The sequence below is a fragment of the Ahaetulla prasina genome, chromosome 6, assembly GCF_028640845.1.
Source record: "Ahaetulla prasina isolate Xishuangbanna chromosome 6, ASM2864084v1, whole genome shotgun sequence".
NCBI lineage: Eukaryota > Metazoa > Chordata > Lepidosauria > Squamata > Colubridae > Ahaetulla > Ahaetulla prasina.
Genome location: NC_080544.1, coordinates 104,180,041 through 104,201,917, shown reverse-complemented (window position 1 = coordinate 104,201,917; position 21,877 = coordinate 104,180,041). Strand labels below are relative to the sequence as shown.

The 21,877-nt window shown below is 42.6% G+C and overlaps 1 protein-coding gene across 2 annotated transcripts in view; it reads right to left on the bottom strand.

Moving 5' to 3' along the window:
- The window catches only part of SENP5 (SUMO specific peptidase 5), a 55,438-nt gene that overhangs the window by 14,290 nt on the left and 19,271 nt on the right, over nucleotides 1–21,877 (bottom strand). For both annotated transcript variants that reach the window (XM_058187946.1, XM_058187945.1), the window contains exons 3-6: nucleotides 19,618–19,723; nucleotides 19,348–19,495; nucleotides 12,944–12,991; nucleotides 11,386–11,463 (exon numbers count right to left, since the gene is read on the bottom strand). In XM_058187946.1, coding sequence (XP_058043929.1) covers nucleotides 11,386–11,463; nucleotides 12,944–12,991; nucleotides 19,348–19,495; nucleotides 19,618–19,723 — 380 coding nt within the window. The remainder of the gene's footprint in view (nucleotides 1–11,385; nucleotides 11,464–12,943; nucleotides 12,992–19,347; nucleotides 19,496–19,617; nucleotides 19,724–21,877) is intronic.

The following is a 21,877-nucleotide window of genomic DNA, read 5'->3' as shown; positions in this document are numbered from 1 at the left end:
CTCGACGCTGATGAGTCACCCAGGAACAAACTTCAGCTCTTAGTTAAGCAGTTAATTTGCCTGCTACGAAGAGGCATAGCAGCTCTTGCTGCCTTTATATCCTGTGGGGTGTGGCTCCATGACTTAACACTTCCTAGGCCTGCCCCACCCCTGCTTGTGTTGTTCCTGCCTCTCCTGCCTACAAAACCTAGGGTCCAGCCAGGCCTGATTGCCATCAGCCGGGTCTGGAGATGTGGCCTGGGGAGGGAAAGAGTTAGGGGACGGAGGCCTCGTTATCTCTTCCACCTGGCCTGCCTCTGGCTCCTGGAGCTGAGCCAGGGAAGCCGGTGCTCCCGAGGTAAGTCCTGACGGCCCTTCCCCCTCACTTTCCAAGTCACTTTCTGGCAGGAGGCTCGGGGGGCGCAGACACAACAGTCACATCCTCAGTGCTAGAAGGGAATGGCGAGCAAACCCCGCTCCCTACCAGCACTGATGATGTGACCTAGCTGGGTCATGAAACGTCTGTAAGAAAACCATCAAGCTCAGAGAGCACCAAGGACCCCACAGTTCATCCAAGAGCTATAAATGTTCTCTTCAATTGGTAAAAAATACTAGCCGAGGACAAGCTCCAAGAAACTTTTCTCTCTGTATTAGCTTTCTCTTTCTTCCCCTCCTAACAACCACGGGCAGGGATATGGTCTGAACCAAGAAGGACTTCCGAATTCTGGTTGACAGTAGCCAGATGCCTACTGATGAAACAAGAGCCGTTTAAGAAGGCCTCCCTGGATATCCAAAGATGGAGGCTTTTTACAGGAGGCGTTGGAAAAAGAAAAACAGCAACAGTCACAGAGAAAAGAAATGGTAGAGAGAGAGCACACCACTGTCTGAACATTTCTTTCCTCAGAAGATCCCTGATAAAAAGATCATTAGGGAACCAATAAAAATCACACAACACATGATATTTCTTTTTTCCTGCACGCTTTTTGGAATTCCAACTAGCTGGACACATTTCGTCCCGAAAGGCACACAAGAGGACAACGAGAGATCCTTGTTGAAACAACTTCTGGGGTCAATGATAACTTTTAAAGCTGCTTTTTAAGATTTATATCCTGCCTCTCACCAAAGGAAGGCCAAGCAGTGAATACAGTATTCCCACAGTTTTTTTCACCACCATAACAACCTTATGAGATATGTTGGGCCAAGAGTGACTGACTGGCTACTTGCAAGTCCCCTGAGGAAATTTCCAGAAGTTTCCACGGCTGAGGGAGTACTTGAACCCAGGGCTCCTCAATCATCACCCAACCGTTTATGTATTCGTGAGGCCAAGCCACCAAACAGCAGTTTAAACATTTCCAGCATTTTAGTAGCATAATCAGTAAAAATGTTTGCTGAAATTTAGTGAAGTGATAAAAGAGGAATCTGGAGCTCTGCTGGCAAAGGCAGGGGTAATTTTTTTTAAAGACTTTTTGTGCTGTCATCCACATTTTTTCATTCCATTTCATTTAACGCTTTGCATGATGGTCTTGGCCAGTGAAATTCCTGGTACAGGATAAAAAAAAACAAAAAACAAATCTGTCCTCGATCAATAAAAGAATGCATAGCCTTGACCCAGTCACATGGGAGTCAATTTTCCTTCCCAGCAGTCATTTATTTCATGCAATTTGCCAAATTTTAATTTGTTAAAAAAAAAAAATTGAAAAAAATCTTCCTGTATTGACTTATTCAAAATCAGAAGTGTCGGACAGCATAGAATGAGATGGTGTTAAGCATAAAATTAGCATTTTATGCAAGAGGCTCAACAGAGAAATGTCCATCAATTCACGTTGGGAATTGCTGAAGTAACACTTTAATTCTGCACCCCAACCGGCTATAGTGAAGATCTGGTTGTTGTGGTCCGTCAGCAGCCTACGGAGCTGGCAATGGAGTCGGACAGCAATGAGGCTGAGGTGAGGCCAGAGCCATCGGGAAGTGAGGTGCGGACTCCAGAGCCTCCAAAGACTGATAGTAGTGAGGCAGAGGTACAGGAGGAGCCTGTTCCTAATGCACGCATGAGAAGAGCTGCCAGAAGGCAAGAGCAGTTCAAGCAGAGAGGACGACTCGGGAGTAGGGCCAAGAGATGATTGGCCCCTCCATAAAGCTTAAAACAGACCAGCAGCGTTTCAGCTTTGCCGGAAAACAACGTTGTAGCTGCGTCTTCTGCTCCGTTTTCTGCTTTGTGTACGTCTTTGTTTTTGTGGCTTCTGGACGTTTGCCAGGAAGGCCCTTTGGCAGTTTGCCTAATTGGATTAAGGTTTGGGAGACAACTGAAGAATTTGTGTTGGGAGGCATTTGTTTTACTTTGAGATGAATGATCGAATAAAATTTGTTTTTCCACGGACTAAGTTTATTACTACCTACTTGGGCCTGGGCCACAACACTGGTAGGTGCCTAAGGGAGATAGAAAATGTCCTGGGCAAGTGAGGATGGTAATAGCTTAACGGAGAGGAGAAACATATTTGCAAACAAGGCAAATATTTGAATAAATGCTACGGTTTATTTTCCATTCATGGATGAAGCTTTAATTAATCCACAATGCAGGCTCCTGTTTATTTGCTGGCGCTTGCCAACCCTGAACATATTGTGAGTTTGGACAGGAGGCGTTGGAAAAAGAAAAACAGCAACAGTCACAGAGAAAAGAAATGGTAGAGAGAGAGCACACCACTGTCTGAACATTTCTTTCCTCAGAAGATCCCTGATAAAAAGATCATTAGGGAACCAATAAAAATCACACAACACATGATATTTCTTTTTTCCTGCACGCTTTTTGGAATTCCAACTAGCTGGACACATTTCGTCCCGAAAGGCACACAAGAGGACAACGAGAGATCCTTGTTGAAACAACTTCTGGGGTCAATGATAACTTTTAAAGCTGCTTTTTAAGATTTATATCCTGCCTCTCACCAAAGGAAGGCCAAGCAGTGAATACAGTATTCCCACAGTTTTTTTCACCACCATAACAACCTTATGAGATATGTTGGGCCAAGAGTGACTGACTGGCTACTTGCAAGTCCCCTGAGGAAATTTCCAGAAGTTTCCACGGCTGAGGGAGTACTTGAACCCAGGGCTCCTCAATCATCACCCAACCGTTTATGTATTCGTGAGGCCAAGCCACCAAACAGCAGTTTAAACATTTCCAGCATTTTAGTAGCATAATCAGTAAAAATGTTTGCTGAAATTTAGTGAAGTGATAAAAGAGGAATCTGGAGCTCTGCTGGCAAAGGCAGGGGTAATTTTTTTTAAAGACTTTTTGTGCTGTCATCCACATTTTTTCATTCCATTTCATTTAACCGCTTTGCATGATGGTCTTGGCCAGTGAAATTCCTGGTACAGGATAAAAAAAAACAAAAAACAAATCTGTCCTCGATCAATAAAAGAATGCATAGCCTTGACCCAGTCACATGGGAGTCAATTTTCCTTCCCAGCAGTCATTTATTTCATGCAATTTGCCAAATTTTAATTTGTTAAAAAAAAAAAATTGAAAAAAATCTTCCTGTATTGACTTATTCAAAATCAGAAGTGTCGGACAGCATAGAATGAGATGGTGTTAAGCATAAAATTAGCATTTTTATGCAAGAGGCTCAACAGAGAGAAATGTCCATCAATTCACGTTGTGAAATGCTGAAGTAACACTTTAATTCTGCACCCCAACCCGCTATAGTGAAGATCTGGTTGTTGTGGTCCGTCAGCAGCCTACGGAGCTGGCAATGGAGTCGGACAGCAATGAGGCTGAGGTGAGGCCAGAGCCATCGGGAAGTGAGGTGCGGACTCCAGAGCCTCCAAAGACTGATAGTAGTGAGGCAGAGGTACAGGAGGAGCCTGTTCCTAATGCACGCATGAGAAGAGCTGCCAGAAGGCAAGAGCAGTTCAAGCAGAGAGGACGACTCGGGAGTAGGGCCAAGAGATGATTGGCCCCTCCCATAAAGCTTAAAACAGACCAGCAACGGCGTTTCAGCTTTGCCGGAAAACAACGTTGTAGCTGCGTCTTCTGCTCCGTTTTCTGCTTTGTGTACGTCTTTGTTTTTGTGGCTTCTGGACGTTTGCCAGGAAGGCCCTTTGGCAGTTTGCCTAATTGGATTAAGGTTTGGGAGACAACTGAAGAATTTGTGTTGGGAGGCATTTGTTTTACTTTGAGATGAATGATCGAATAAAATTTGTTTTTCCACGGACTAAGTTTATTACTACCTACTTGGGCCTGGGCCACAACACTGGTAGGTGCCTAAGGGAGATAGAAAATGTCCTGGGCAAGTGAGGATGGTAATAGCTTAACGGAGAGGAGAAACATATTTGCAAACAAGGCAAATATTTGAATAAATGCTACGGTTTATTTTCCATTCATGGATGAAGCTTTAATTAATCCACAATGCAGGCTCCTGTTTATTTGCTGGCGCTTGCCAACCCTGAACATATTGTGAGTTTGGAAAGGAGGCAAAACCAAGAAAGAATTCTGAAGAAAAAAAAAAAAGTCAAAAGGACATATGCTTAACAGCTTCAGAAGACTCAATGAAAACTCCAAACAATAGTTCTCATTTCTTTGCAATTATCAGGGAACAAAAGTCTTGGCACTTTAGAAAGAATGTTCGGGAGGGGAAAAATATAGAAAGAAGCAGAACACCCAACCTTCTGCCACCAGCATCTGCAATCTTGACTCTAAAGAATTAACACCGTTACATAGGAAAAGACAAAAGGCTCAATTAACCCCACTAATAAAGGCTCAATTAACACCCTATGTAACGGTGTTAAGCTGTCGAAGTGCTGTCCCGGTGCTTGGAAGCCGTACGGGTCTGGATGGGGAAAAACAGACTCAAGCTCAATCCCTCCAAGACGGAGTGGCTGTGGATGCCGGCACCCCGGTACAGTCAGCTGCAGCCGCGGCTGACTGTTGGGGGCGAGTTATTGGCCCCAATGGAAAGGGTGCGCAACTTGGGTGTCCTCCTGGATGGGCGGCTGTCGTTCGATGATCATCTGGCGGCCGTCTCCAGGAGGGCCTTTTACCAACTACGCTTGGTCCGCCAGTTGCGCCCCTTCCTTGACCGGGATGCCTTATGCACGGTCACTCACGCTCTGGTTACATCTCGTTTGGATTATTGCAATGCTCTCTACATGGGGCTGCCCTTGAGGTGCACCCGGAGGCTGCAGCTAGTCCAGAATGCAGCTGCGCGAGTAGTAACGGGAGCCACTCGTTGCTCTCATGTAACACCACTACTACGCAGTCTGCACTGGCTTCCTGTGGTCTATCGGGTGCGCTTTAAGATTCTGGTTATCACCTTTAAAGCCCCCCTTGGCTTAGGGCCCGGGTACTTACGGGACCGCCTGCTGTTACCTCATGCCTCCCACCGACCCGTACGCTCACACAGAGAGGGTCTTCTCAGGGTGCCGTCCGCCAAACAATGTCGGCTGGCGGCCCCCAGGGGTAGGGCCTTCTCTGTTGGAGCTCCTACGCTTTGGAACGAACTTCCCCCTGGTTTACGCCAAGTGCCTGATCTTCGGACTTTTCGCCGTGAGCTGAAAACGCATTTATTTATTCAAGCGGGACTGGATTAAAAGTTTTACTTAATTTTAACTGGGGTTAGTTATTAATTTTTAGGTAATGGGGTTTTAACATTTTAATTGTAATTTTAAATTTTGGCCTATTTAAATAAGTTTTTTAATTAATGTTTTTATCTTGTATGATATTTGTATTTTATCGGGCTGTAAACCGCCCTGAGTCCTTCGGGAGATAGGGCGATATAAAAATTTGATTAAATAAATAAATTAAATAAATAAATAAAGAGTAGATGGAATAATCCCAGATAAAACTGGTGAACAAATGCAACTATTTACAGAATTTCTCAATCAGAACCCAATGTTCTACCTTTACATTAACTCAAGTTTAAGAATCTAATAATTTAATAATTATTAATTATTATTTATTTAGTAGTAGTAGTAGTATTTAAGGGACATGGTGGCTCAGTGGCTAAGACGCCGAGCTTGTTGCTCAAAAGGTTGGCAGTTCAGTGGTTCGAATCCCTAGTGTGGCATAACGGGGTGAGCTCCCGTTACTTGTCCCAGCTTCTGCCAAAGCACATAAAAAATGCAAATAGAAAAATAGGGACCAACTTTGGTGGGAAGTTAACAGCGTTCTGTGCACCTCTGGCGTTTAGTCATGCCGGCCACATGACCATCGAGACTTCTTCAGACAGCGCTCACTCTTCGGCTTAGAAACAGAGATGAGAAGCGCCCCCTAGAGTCAGGAACAACTAACACATATGTGCGAGGGGAACTTTTACCTTTACCTTTTTTAAGAATCTCAAAGGTGCTTTTTTTCAAGAGGCAATTGGACTTTCTGGTTTATCTTTGAAGACGTTTCGCTTCTCATCCAAGAAGCTTCTTCAGAGCTGAAGAAGCTTCTTGGATGAGAAGCGAAACGTCTTCAAAGAAAAACCAGAAAGTCCAATTGCCTCTTGAAAAAAAGCACCTTTGGGACAACCATGACCTGGATAACTGAGAATCTCCATAGACATTTAGTCAAGTTTAGGAGCCACCTGAGAACCCGGGGCCCTGGAGATTCCTAAAAAGAAAAGAACCAAAAACCAGGAGCTACTTAGGGAAAAAGAGGCACATTGTGGGGATAGGCAATTCCCTGCTGATAGGATCCACGGGAATTGTGTGCAGACACAATACATCATGACTAGAGGTGTGTTATTTCCCAGGTGCCAATTTCTAGAGCAGAACAAAGAGGTTACCAAGATTATTTGATGTCTATGGAGATTCTCGATCACCCAGGTCACAGGTGTCCCAAAGGCGCTTTTCAAAAGGCAACTGGAAGCTTCTTATTTTTCCCCCCTGAAAATGTTTTCATTCTCATCCAAGAAGCTTCTTGGCTTCTTTTCCTGGTTTTCAAGAAAGAAAGAAAAAAAAAAAACCAAGAAAGTCTTACTGACTTTTGAAAAGCCAATATTTTGGGACAATATTATTCATGGTTCCTTTCCTCTTGATCCAGTTGGGGATGTATAATGACTAGAAGATACCTTAAAGAATCTATTGCCAGGAAAGTGAACTGGGAGGACAAGTACATTTTTTTCATCAGTCTGTTCAGTTGAAGGTCAATGAGCAAGTTGTTGTCACCCAGACCCAAGTAGATAGTAATAAACTTAGTCCGTAGAAAAACAAACTTTATTTGAACAGCTGGGAATTACTTCATTCCCAGCATCATTCAACCCAAAGTAAAACAAATGCCTCCCAACACAAATTCCTCAGTTATCTCACAAACCTTGGTCCAATTAGGCAAACTGCCAAAGGGCCTTCCTGGCAAACGTCCAGAAGCCACAAAAACAAGACGAAGATGTAGACGGAGCAGAAGACGGAGCAGAAGAAACAGCTACGACGTTGTTTTCCGGCAAAGCTGAAACGCTGTTGCTGGTCTGTTTTAAGCCTTATGGGAGGGGTCAATCATCTCTTGGCCCTACTCCCGAGTCGTCCTCTCTGCTTGAGCTGCTCTTGCCTTCTGGCAGCTCTTCTCATGCATGCATTAGGAACAGGCTCCTCCTGTTCCTCTGCCTCACTACTGTCAGTCTCTGGAGGCTCTGGAGTCTGCACCTCACTCCCTGATGGCCCTGGCCCTACCTCAGCCCCATCGCTGTCCGACTCCGTTGCAGCTCCATAGGCTGCTGATGGACCACAACACAAGTAGACTAAACTAGACTATGGAAATGAACATCTGTTGTACGGTAGACGGTGAAACCAAGAGTTTAGCTCCTGCAACAATGGACTATGCCCGTGATGGCAAACCTATGGCACGCATGCCCAAAGTGGCATGCAAAGCCATGTCGCCTGGCACGTGCAGCCTTGCCTCTTTGTCTTCAGGATTTGTGGCATGCATGCATGCGCGACCATCAGCTGACCTTCGCATGCATGGCCGAAAACCGGTGTGCAATGCACACATGTGCACTGGCCAGCTGAGTGTCGAATCTGCATGTGCGCGAGAACCTGGATGTTTGGCTTTTCCGGAGCGTGATCCCTTCGCGCATGCAGCAGTGCCGAGAACTGGCCTGAATATGTGCACCGGCCAGCTGATCGTCAGGTGCGCATGCGCCCTAGAAACCGGAAGTTTAGCTTTTCCGAAGCGCAGCCCCGACAAGCGCACACGTGTGCCATTTCTGTGTGACTATTTTGCCACTTGGTGCCAAAAAGGTTCGCCATCACTGGACTATGCTATCTTGGTGAAGGATTTCAGTGAATATACAGGAAGAGTGGGAAGAAATGGTTTGGCAGGCACTTTCTCAGCTCATGAGAAGAGCATAAAACAAGAATCAAAGACAAAGGATAGAAACAGCCCAGAAGCTAACATACTGATTTTAGAAGAAAATCTCCTATACTACCACCTCTTACAATACTAGACAACACAGTATCAACGGTAGAATCCTTCACGTTTCTAGGTTCTATCATATCTCAAGACTTAAAATGGATACCTAACATCAAAAACGTCATCAAAAAAGCTCAACAAAGAATGTTCTTCCTGCGCAAACTCAAGAAGCTCAAAGTGCCCAGGGAGCTGCTGATCCAGTTCTACAGAGGAATTACTGAGTCTGTCATCTGCACCTCCATAACTGTCTGGTTTCGCTCTGCAACCCAACAAGACAAACACAGACTTCAACAGATAATTAGAACTGCAGAAAAAACAATGGCTACCAACCTGCCTTCCACCGAGGACCTGTATCCTGCACGAGTCAAAAAGAGGGCTGTGAAAACCCCTCATATTCTGGACATGAATTGTTTCAACTTCTACCCTCAAAACGACGGTATAGGGAACTGCACACCAAAACAACTAGACACAAGTACAGTTTTTTCCTGAATGCCATCACTCTGCTTATTAACTAATTAACTAATTAAGTAATTCCCACAACACTGTCAAATAATTTACTAAGACTGTATTACTATTATTATTCTCTTCCTTACTAGTATGTATCTCTTCTCACTTATTACTGTAACCATGTTGCTTGTGTCTTTCGATCATATTGTTTTTATTTGTTTCCTAGTGGTAACTTATTAGTAACCCTGACTATCACTAAGTGTTGTATCTTTTTATTCTTGATGAATTTATTTTATTCTCCATATGTACACTGAGAGCATATACACAAAGACAAATTCCTTATGTGTCCAATCACACTTGGCCAATAAAGAATTCAATTCAATTCAATTCAATTCAATTCAATTCAATTCAATTCAATTCAATTCAATTCAATTCAATTCTATTCTATTCTATTCTATTCTATTCTATTCAACACAAAGGAAGAAAACCAGGGTGAGCATTCAGCATTTGTAGGATATTACAAAAGAAATACTGGCAAGGCGTTATTCAGAACCTCTCATGTTTCTACACCATTGCAGAATATGAAAAGTAATCAGAAGACAACGATGTCGTGATAAGGCATTATATAAACTCGATAGGGAGTATGATCCTACAGCATTGGAAGGTTATATAACTTTTCAGAAGGAAAAGACCCAAAAGGGATGAAGACGTTGTAGTGTATGCGAAGAAAATGTGTATTTATTTGCACAGTTAGGAATGCAGCATGGACATCCCATGGCAAGTGAGTTTGCCTAAGACTAAGAGGAGACACAAAAGTAAGAGGTACCAAAAGCAACAAAAGGGATTGTCTGGGTTAGAAACAAAAGAAAAGCCAAAGGTCCAATGGTGAACTGGTAATGGGAGAATTAGACCCAGATGCTGTGTTTGATCACATGCTTGTTGTCCCGAAAAGCACGTCTTCAATTTGTGGGAATAAAACTAGGATGATGATGGTGATTATTTATTCATCATTCATGCATTCATGCATTCATTCATTCATCCATTCATTCATTCAATGGCATTGTTACATTAGCCAGGAGACCACAATGCTAATGCAGACCAGTAGTTTGCAGTAATGCAGAGCTGGCTGCTTGTTTACCAGCAATGTTAGGTTAGAACATAGAAGAGAAAAGCAAAGTTGGAAGGGACCTGGGAGGTCTTCTAGTCCAACCCCCTTAGTGGACTTAGGCAGGATACCATACACTACTTCAGACAAACGGCTGTCCAATCTCTTCTTAAAAACTTCCAGTGTTGGAGCATTTACAACTTTTGGAGGCAAGTTGTTCCACTGATTAGTTGTTCTAAAGTTACATGACTGTGCTCTTCCCAGAGTGCACACAAGAGGGGAACTAATTTTGCACCAGCAAGAAAGACGAGGGGCTTTTCCTGTAGCGCTGTCCAAGGCCCCCCTCCCTCTAGCGAAGCCACACTTCCCAAATGGGCAGTGCAACTGGTAAGTTTCATTGCCGGCAGGATTTAACCGCAGCACAAAGCACCAGCTTATCTCCCCACCAAAGTGGTACCTATTTATCTACTCGCACAGAACATGCTTTGAACTGTTAGGCGGGAAGCAGTTGAGGGGAGTTATGGGAGCTCCCACTGCCAAGCAGTGCGAGGGCTTAAACTGCTGGAGCAGAGACCATCTCCAATGTCATTAAGATGATGATGATGATGATGATGATGATGATGATATGATGATGATGATGATGATGATGATGATGATTAGCACCAACTGCAAATACTGGGCACCAGTTTAAAAAAGGACAGAGTAAATGGAGTGAATTCAGACCAAAATGGTCAGATCAAGATGGTTAACGAAATTGGAAACAAAACCGGCTTTCAATTAGTAAATCTAAAAGGACCATTTAGACAGAGCTACATAACTCCAGCTGATAAAAATTATACAATGAGAATTAACTATGGCTTGGGGAGTAACTGAGAGCTGAAGTGGCAAAATAAGATGCCCTTAATCTCAGATTTTTATTTTTATATTTTTAAAAGGAAAATGCACATTCTCAGTTTAATTAAAATCCAGCCAGGTGAAACTGCCATTTGGGGCTGAACTCAAAATGCTCTACACAAAGCGTGAACAAAACAAAACTAAGTTCTACTACACAAGTCAAGTAACAAAATCCAATTTAATTTCTAATTCCAAAGAGCAGAATGGAACATTTCGATTTCTGGAGCCCAGTTCTAAATAAATACTTACAAAAGCTATTTTAACTTCAAAAGGATTTGAAGGAAGTTTGGCCTGCACGAACGACTAAAGTATAATCATAATTTTTGTGATACTACACTTGACTTTAGTCAAAAGGCAAAAAAGACTTTTCTTTGGTCTGTTCCCCAAAGAATATTCTCACCAGCTTTACCATCAAGGGTACCCTTACAGCATACGCTTTGGTTTTGACACAGGTTAACATTTTCATAAATGGGAAAAGTTCATAAAGAGAAAATTCATAAATTTCAAATGCATTTTTTTTCTAATGTTCAACACTTCTCACCTGCCAAGGGTTGTCAAGTTCAGGGAATAGGATCATTACCTTTTTAGTCCATCGTTTCACCCCGTTATAGCCTTTGGTTACCAGCTGTCTATGGAAAAAGCTGTTGAAGAAATGAACCTATAAAGACAGGGTGATCAGTGAATTTACTGGTCCAAATCAAAGCTCACAATTCCAGTAATGAACTGTGTCTTCAACAGTGAAGCTACTGCATGCAAGAGAAGGAAAAGATTTATATCCTGCCTCTCCCCAAAGGAAGGAGAAGCCGTGAATACAGTATTCCCAGAGGTTGTTTTTTTTTCCCACCACAATCTTGTGAGGTACATTGGGCCTAGAGTGACTGGCTAGCTGCAAGCCCCCACCCCCCAGGGAAATTTCCAGAAATTTCTTCCATGGCTGAGGGAGTACTTGAACCCAGGGCTCCTCAATCATCACCCAACCATTTACGTATTCGTGAGGCCAAGCAACCAAACAGCAATTTAAACAGCATTTTAGTAGCATAATCAGTAAAAATGTTTGCTGAAATTTAGTGAAGTGATAAAAGAGGAATCTGGAGCTCTGCTGGCAGAGGCAGGGGTAGATTTTTTTTTTTTAAAAAACTTTTTGTGCTGTCATCCACATTTTTCAAAGAGAAGGAAAAGGGCCCATCTTTAGACATCTCTCTGTTTGGTTTGGTTCTGCAACCCAACAAGACAGACACAGACTTCAGAAGATAATTAGAACTGCAGAAAGAACAATGGCTACCAAGCTGCCTTCCATTGAGGACCTGTATACTGCACGAGTCAAAAAGAGGGCTGTGAAAATATTTACAGACCCCTCGCATCCTGGACATAAACCGTTTCAACTCTTCCTTTCAGGATGCTGCTATATGGCATTGCGTGCCACAACAACTAGACACAAAGAGTTTCCCCACCCCACCCCTGTGCCATCACTCTGCTGAATATCTAATTCCCATAGCACTGTCTTATGCCTAAGGATATTTACCATGTAATACAACTGTATGTCTATTATCCTTGTCTTGTATGTACATCGACAGCTTACACACCAAAGACACAATCCTTTATGCTCAATCACACTTGGCCAATAAAGTTCACTTTAGTTGTGTTCTGTTTCTATTCTATTCTATTCTTTCCTATTCTATTCCTATTCCTATTCCTATTCCTATTCCTATTCTATTCTATTCTATTCTATTCTTTCCTATTATTCTATTCTTTCCTATTCTATTCTATTCCATTCATTCCATTTTTTCTATTCTATTCCATTCCATTCCATTCCATTCCATATTTTCTTTTCTATTCTATTCTATTCTATTCTAAAACCAGTTTATGAACCTGTGCATAAATATTCAAATAATATTTATAAAATGCATGTATAAAACATAGGCATCTTAGACCCAGCACCAACTCCTCTACTGTCCCCACCATCACCCAGCTAAATGATTTGACTGATTACAAATAATCCTGTTTGATAAATAAACTGATTCTCCTCTTTTTTTCTTTTTTCTTTTTCTTTTTGCTCAAGATAATTTTTTATTCTCCTTCCCACTCTTGGATCTTATTTGGCTAATTTTACCTAAAAAGACAAAATGAAAGATACCCACCTTATCAGGGACTGCATCCATTATTAGCTCACCATACATGTTGATAATCTGAAACGGTTTAGAAAAAAATATTTTTAGAAAGGGAAGGATATGATGTCCAACGCATAGTCATTTTATGGAACATAAAGAAGTATATATCAAGTTCCGTATGCTTCATGTAATACAGACAACACACGCGATCCAAGTCTAGGCAAAGTAAAAGAGGAAATTCCAAGTATTTCACATTGATTCAAAGAATGTTTATTTTCTCTTATACTGTAATTTCGTAATAGTTTAGGGCCATGATGGCGAACCTGTGGCCCGTGTGCCACAGCTGGTATGCAGAGCCCTCTCTGTGGGCACGCGAGCCGTCGCCCAGTTTAGCTCCACCGTGCATAGGCACGCCTGCCTTCCAACCTCCAGCTGATTTTCAGGAGACATGGGGAGCAGAGCGCATGCGGAAGATGCATGCACATGTGCGGGGGGGTGTGTCATGTGTGCATGCATGGGGGGAGGGGTCACGCGCACATGCGCAGGGGTGGGGGGAGCGGGGGGGCAGCGCGCCCCCACCCACAGCCCGTTTTCAGGCCCAGGGAGCTGCAGGGAGGACTTCTAGGCTCAAAACGGGGGACGGGGGACGGGGCGGGCATGCATGTGCAGCCCCCCACCCCCAACCCCGCATTACATTATGGGTGCCGGCAAGCACGCGTCCTGTCGCGTGCGCACGCCAGCGCTTTCGGCACATGACAAGAAAAAGGTTAACCGTCACTGGTTTATGGGGAGGGTGTCCAAAAAAATGTTACGTTAGGATGTCCTATATCTGTGTAGCGTATAAAGGTATTAGTACCTGAAACTAATAATATTTCCACAGACATAAATGATAGAAAAGAAACCCAGAACTTCTTCAGCAGTTCATCGTTTGCCTAAAGCTCCACTCTGCATATTTTTCTGTACTTACCTTGAAATATGAATGCATCCCCTTCAAAGCTCTCTAGATAAAAAAGATTTTTAAAATCAAAGGCTACCTTGAATAGCTGCTCTTGTTTGGTGTGCGTGTGTGATTTGTTTTTAAGTTCCACTTGTGGATTTTGTATAGTGAATCACACAGATCATGTCATGACCGGCTGTAAGCCGAGAACATATATTGGGTCCAGCATATTGATTTTTTTAAATATAAACAATCCTGCACTTCAATGGTTAGATGACCTAGACATCGTTATTTGAACACAGATCTTTTTAACATTTATATTTTATTGGGTTTTACTAATCTAGGTGAACTGTTGTTATAGGTAGTCCTCAACTTATGACCACAATGGAGCCCAACGTTTCTGTTGTTAAGTGAAACATTTGTTACGTGAGTTTCGCCTCATTTTACGACCTTGCTTGCCACAGTTGCTAAGTGTATCACCGCAATTAATAAGTTAGTAACACAGTTGTTAAGGCATCCCCACCGACTTTGCTTGTCAAAAAGCTGCAAAAGGAGATCACATGACCTTGGGACTCAGCAACGGTCGTAAGTATGAGTCAGGTGCCAAGCATCTGAATTTCGATTCACATGATCATGGGGATGCGACGAAGGTCGTAAGTGTGAAAAACAGTCGTAAGTCATTTTTTGTCACTTTTGCTGTTGTAGCTGCGAATGCTCGCTAAATGAACTGTTTGTCAGGCCTGGAAACCATATTAGAATTTAGGGTTCCAGTCGCTGCCACATTTTTCCCCTGAGGGGAGGAGGGGGGGGTTGAGGGGTATGGTAACATTCTTCAAGCGGTCAAGGTCGGATGGTGTTCACATCTGCAGGAAGAGTGGCAAGAAGATATTCGAATGAACTGGGAGAACGTGGGACCATGTGACCATCGAAGGGGTCAGGGGGGTGGGACTCTTGGGGTTTGTATAACTGGGGGGAAAAGAATCCGGAACTTCAGTTTTGGAATTGCACTCATCGTGTGCCAGTCTCCTCATGCTAGTAAAGAACTCTGGAAAAGAAATGCCTCCGAGTTTCTTTTACGCAGAAGAGGTATTTCTGGAACCTTGACATTGTTGTAAGTTGAGGACTACCTGTCATGCTAGTCCATATATGACATGCCATGCGCTAAATAAATAAATAAATATAGTGAATTCCAAACATTTCTGGGAGACCATCTCACAAAGGAGTCGCCCGTGTGCCCCGCACTAAATTGATGTATTTCACATTTGCTGGTTCAGAGAAATTATTTGCTTGTAGGTAGTCTTTGCCTTGTGATCTGTCACTTAGCGACCATTCAAAGTTAAGATCTACCTGGAAAGGGGGACTTATGACCCAGATCCAAAGTTCTGACAGTGACCCCTGCAGAGTCACGTGACTACACTTTGGTTGCTCGACAACCTGGCCATACTTACGGCCGTTGGCAGCGTCCTGCAATCACCTGACTGGTTTTGCCAAAAAGCAGCACTTCCTTCCGGTTTTCTGCAAAACTGCAGCAGAGCGACCAATGGATCTGCTTCACTGTCATGTTCGTTTAACAACTGCCACAACGCCCGCCCGCCCCCCCCCCCACCCAATGAAATCAAGTCAGCTGTCATTTTACAACCATAACTATAATGGCAGGCTCCATTACAATAACTTATGTCTCAAAACTTGCATGGCGCAGTGGTTAGAATGCAGTACTGCAGGCTATTTCTGCTAACTGCCTGCTGACTGCAATTTGGCAGTCCGAGTCTCACCAGGCTCAAGGTTGCCTCAGCCTTCCATCCTTCCGAGGTGGGTAAAATGAGGACCCAGATTTTGGGGGCAAATATGCTGGCTCTGTAAACCGTTTACAGAAGGCTGTCCAAGCACTGTAAAGCGGTATGTAAGTCTAAGTGCTATTGCTATTTAACCTGTTGCTCCTGCCTGAAATACTTTTATTTTTACTTTATTAAATAGTGAAGTTGTGTTAAAAATAAAATAAATCAGCTTCATTGGCTGTGGGAACGACCTATGCTGTTGATTTTACCCTAAAGCATCTTTTGGCGTTTGTAATGTTTATTAGCCTCTAAACTTTCAACACGATAACAAACAGCTTTGAGCAGGGCAGCTGAATCAAGGCCACTGTTGCATACAGCTCAATTCTTTGGGAACCCTAAAAGCAGCTAATACAAACAAATATAAAATAAGGAAGAAAAAATAAAAAATAAACCTGCTTCTTCACAGCAGTTGTAATTATATTATCGCAGAGTTCCTTTTTTTCATCTTCTTCTTTGAAAGTTTCAATAACAATCATTATAAAAAAGGAACTGAACTCTGCCAGCAACCAATAAGCCACTTTTAACTCCTTGGAAAAAAATGCAAGATAAAAATTTGATAAATAGCCAGTTTACTTCTGCGGCCTTGTCAGAATTCAGCAAATATACAGTCTACAGATAAGAATAAAACGTGTTCTGAATGGAATTTTTTGTACTGAACTTTTTATCAGTTATCTACTTATCTATCTTTTGAGATGTTCCTTACTTCTAAAACTGGAGTTCTACAGAAACAAGCAAGATATTCTCCTTTATAGGATTACTGTAGAACTAATATATCTATTAGTAATACAAGTTACACATTTTTGAGTAGCAACATGCTCACAGGCATACATTAATTCTCAGAAAAAATGGATTAGTTGCACACACGTTTTCACAACTAATCAAACCAAATGCTTTTGGATTTTCCAACACAGACACACACACAAACAATTTTGGTAAGTAAGCATTTAAAATCATGTCTTCAAGAAAAACTTTCCTTCCCATTTTTAGGCAGAGATAGAGGAAAAAAGAAATCACTGTGCTATTCTCTTTAGAGATTCATCATATCTTACTGTTCACAATCATTTCTCTTTCCGAACATATTTTTTTTAACTGCCTACGAATGCCACCTTAGAATCTGACATTTTAGCTCTCCTGTTTTTCTCTACTCCACACGCGTTTTTTTTTGTTGTTGTTGTTTTTTTCATTTATATCCCGCCCTTCTCCGAAGACTCAGGGCGGTTTACACTATGTTAGCAATAGTCTTCATCCTATTTGTATATTTATATACGAAGTCAACTTATTGCCCCCAACAATCTGGGTCCTCATTTTACCTACCTTATAAAGGATGGAAGGCTGAGTCAACCTTGGGCCTGGTGGGACTAGAACCTGCAGTAATTGCAAGCAGCTGTGTTAATAACAGACTGTCTTACCAGTCTGAGCCGCAGAGGCCAGTTAATTCAGAATTCACATTTATATAGGTCAAGTCATCTTCTCTTACCAAGACAACCTATCCACTGTGAAATCAGAGTTCGTTCAAATATAGCTGTCACCTACTTTGTAAATCAGTGGGCTCATAACAATCTGAATGGAAATTTATTGTTTATTCTAAGTTATTATCTGTATGATATGTTACACATTACAAAAAAAATGTTGAGAATTTGAGTGGGAAAAGTGCAAAGAAGAGCAACTAAGATGATTAAAGGCCTGGAGACAAAACTATATTAAGAACTGTTGCAGGAATTGGGTATGGCCAGTCTAGAGAAAAGAAGGACTAGGGGTGACATGATAGCAGTATTCCAATATTTGAGGGCTGAAGAAAGAAGTGGGGGGTCAACTTATTTTCCAAAGCACCAGAAGGCAAAACAAGAATGGAAACTAATCAAGGAGAGAAGCAATCTGTAATTAAGGAGAAACTTCCTAAGAGTGAGGACACTTAACCAGTGGAACAGCTTACCTTCAGCAGGTAACCTTCACTGGAGGTTTTTAAGAAGAGACTGGACAACCACCTATCTGAAATGGTATAGAATCTCCTGCTTGAGCAGGGAGTTAGACCTCCAGCTCTATTCTGAATGATTGATATGTCCAGGTCTAAATTATCTTTCTGATGATTTGTTATATATTTTTATGAGGATATTCTCGTTAGCTGGGATGAAAGTATCTTATTAAATTCCCTTTATAACATACCTATTCTTCCGAGCAGGACTGGCTTAATAGGGGTTTTTAATTCATTTTAAATGGGATTTATTTTTATATTATGTATTTTATATTTAAATTTAGGCCATATGGAATAAGTTTTTTAAATAGTTTTTATTGTAATATATTGTATTGTTTTACTTGGCTGTTCACTGCCCTGAGTCCTTCGGGAGAAGGGCGGTATAAAAATTATATTATTATTATTATTATTATTATTATTATTATTATTATTATTATTATTATTATTATTATTATTATTATTATTATTATTAAAAATATTATTATAATGCACCAAGACAAATTCCTTGTGCGTCCAATCACATTTGGCCAATAAAAATTCTATTCTATTCTATTCTATTCTATTCTATTCTGTGGTCCCTATTCAGGGTAGAGTCAGGGCGACTGAATGAAGCTGAGCGTTGACTGGCCGGATGCCCTTCCTGATGCCACACGGAGTTCGCAGCAATTATTTTGCGCCTTAGGAGAAAAACACCTGCCACCACCTAGGATTGAGCTCTCAACTTTCCGAGTGGGAGGCGAGCGTCTTCACCACTAGGCCACCACGCTGCTCCCTGAAAGTATCTCATTGAGCTTACAAGAATCCTTACTCCAGAAAGGTCTGTTGTGTAATACTGGCAATCCTTTCCTACACATCTTCTAATCCATACAAACCAGAAACTCTGAACCTTTCTGTGTAATGTCCCACCCCTCCGCTGACGGCCGGGTCAGGGAAATCCGAATCAGGTGTGCCTCTGCAGCTCTGCCCAAAGTCCTAGCAAAGTCCTCAGAGCAGGCAGGAGACCAGTAAGTGACTTCAGCAAGATAAGTTCGACTTTGCCTGACTCAGAGACTGCCAGAAAGCAGATCCTTTATATAGGCCATGGAGTGTGGCTCCATGACTCAGCACTCATTAAGGCCTGCCCCTCCCTTCCTTCTGTTGCCTACGCCTATCCAATCTTCTGATGCGAGGGTCACTCCAATCAGCTGTTGGAAGCAAACTTTCCTCAGGCTCACATGCTGTGGAGGAGGGGGAGGGGTCTAGCTGCTCCGTTTGCCTGGGCATGGAGCCAGGGCTGGGGCCGGGGGATGCTCCCTCCTCTGCAGCCTGCTTGGGCATGGAGCCAGGGCTGGGACCGGGAGGTGCCCCCTCCTCTGCAGCTTGTCTGGGCATGGAGCCAGGACTGGGGCCGGGAGGCATACATTCCTCCGTGTTCGGGAGCAGATAAGAAGGCCCCGGCTCCTGTGCGAGCGGACAAGACACAACATTCTGGATAAGTGAGCGCAACATTTTGAAAAGAATTATGGCCTCTTTCACTGAATGGTTAATTAACATCCAGGCACGGTCAGCAACAAGATACATATCCACCGAAATGCTCCCCTCCATCACTGCTTGGTGCTGCTTCTCCAAAGAAACCATGCAGCCACTTGGTCATCAGCAAGGACCATTTCAAGCAGATACATCTTGGTGGATATTTACAGCAGAGTCTTACCTGGTCATTTAACCAGTTCTGGCCGTCTAGCGTTGTCAAATCATCCATATCCAGCATGTGCTTATTATAAAAGACCCGGAAATTACAAGTGGGAGATTTTGGATGCCTGGTCTGATACTTCATGATTTCTTTAGTGATAAATGGCTTTCTGCAACAGAATTAAAACAGCCGATGTTAAAATAATCCCAGTACTTGTGAGATGCAGGTACATAAATCCATACACATGGAATCTGGAATGAGCAAAGCAGAAAATTATAGAGAGTTACTAACCGATGAGAAAAATCTTCATTAAAGACTTCCTTTAATCTTCCCATAACGTCTTTTTCACAAAGCGGAACTAAGCTGCCGTATTTCTTTATTACTTCATCTAGGAATTCTTCAAGGAAAAGATTGGTGTATTAAAAAGTTGCAGAATTAATTACAAAACAGCTGGCTAATCTATTTCCGCAGACAAGTTTCAATAAAACCACTTTTTCGTCTCGAAAATACAGCACAAAAATTAACCCGCAAGATTAACTGATGAGCGTTGCTGGTCAAAGACAGTACAGGTCGTTCTCGATTTAAAACAGTTAATTTTAGTGACCGTTCAAAGTTACAATGGCCATGACAAAAAGTGACTTATGACCATTTTTCACTTTACAACGGTTGCAGCAGCGGTCATGGGATCAAAATTCAGACACTTGGCAACTGGTTCATATTTATAACGGTTGCTGAGTCCCTGGGTCATATTATCTATCGCCTTTTGCGACTTTCTGACAAGCAAAGTCAATGGGAAAGCCAGATTCACTTAACAACCGTGTTACTAATTTAACAATTGCAGGGATTAAAAAAAAGGTTGTAAAATGGAGCAAAACTTACTTAACTACTTCCTTGTCTTAGCAACAGAAATTTTGGGCTCAATTGTGGTTGTAAGTCGAGGACTACCTGTACTGGAAGTAGACCTAGGATCCCAGAAATATAGTTTCAAATCATAACATGAACAAACCAAGTAGTTTCTCATTAAATCCAGCAATTCCATGCTTACTTCCAGACAGCGAGAATCAGGAAAGAAAAAGCTTTGTTTCTCAAGATGCGTTAGAATAAATAAAACCCACAATTCCTAGCCAGAAAGCTGGCTTTCGACATGCTTGTTGTTAACGACTCAGAGCCGCAGTCCTGACGCATTCAGAAGAAAATAGGCGTGATCCAAACAGCCAGAATCTACTGATCCAAAGTAAGACTGGGTAGTGTTAGCAATACAACTATAAGGCCATCTAGTACTATGGTCTCCCATCAGATTAGACGGGAGATGATACAGTTACAGAGCCTGTTCATTTAAATCTAGGATAAGTAGCATTTCTAGACAGATAATAAGAGGTTCAACAACCATCATTTATTCTAGGACAGCGGTTCTCAACCTGTGGGTCGGGACCCTGTTGGGGGTCGAATGACGATTTGCCAGGGGTCGCCTAAGACCATCGGAAATATGGGAAGTATACTTGCAAGTCGAAGAATCGCGCTCCAATGGTTGACTCCACAAGCCAGCTGCAGGCTCTTCAAATCGCTAGCCGAATTTGGCTTCAGGCGTGATGAATTAAAAAAGAGAGAAATCTTTGCTCTGATGTCTCCCTCTCAAGCCAGCTGCAATCACTCCCAATCGCTGGCCTAATCTGGCTTCAGGCGCGATAAACTTAATAGGGGAGGAGTCTCCGCTTTAATGCCTCCGTCCTCAAGGCAATCGCAAGCAGTTCAGATTACTAGCCAATACGGCTTCAGGCGCGATAAATTCAAAACGAAAATAATTTCACAGTTGGGGTCGCCACATTGTGGGGAATTGTATTAAAGGGGTCACCACATCGTGGGGAATTGTATTAAAGGGGTCGCAGCACTATAAAGGTTGAGAACCACTGACCTAGGACATTTGGAACAAAAAAAATATTCTTCCTTCTCAATAATGAAATAAAAGAGACTGTTTTTCCATGTGTTCCAGGGGTGAAATACTACCGGTTTGCTCCGGTTTGGGGTGAACTGGTAGCGGCAGTGGCGCATGGTTTGGCGAACCGGTAATGGCGGCGGTGCGTGGTTTGGCAAACTCGTAGCGGCAGCGGCGCATGGTTCGTTGAACCAGTAGCAGCGGCAGCATGAGGCTCCACCCACCTGCCTGGACATCGTTACTTCCTGGTTTTATCCAGGAAGTAACTTTTTTTTGACCCTCTGCGCATGCGTAAAGGCTTTGCACATGCGCAGAGGGTCTACAATTGGACTTGACAATGGATGTGCACAAGCGAAGTGAACACACGCACATGGCGCATGCAATTCCAAACCGGTAGGGAAGGTAAGTAGATTTCATCCCTGATGTGTTCCATTAATAAGGGATGGGTGGGGCATATATTATGATAAGGAAGCAGATACCTTGGATTATTGGTCTTCAACTACAAGTAATTGAGGCAATCACTCCAATCACCTCTTTTGAAACGCTCATTGGAAATAACGGTAAAAAGCCAGTTTGGTCTCTAGTGGTTAAGGTGAGGTTGTTATGGCAACTGTTGTG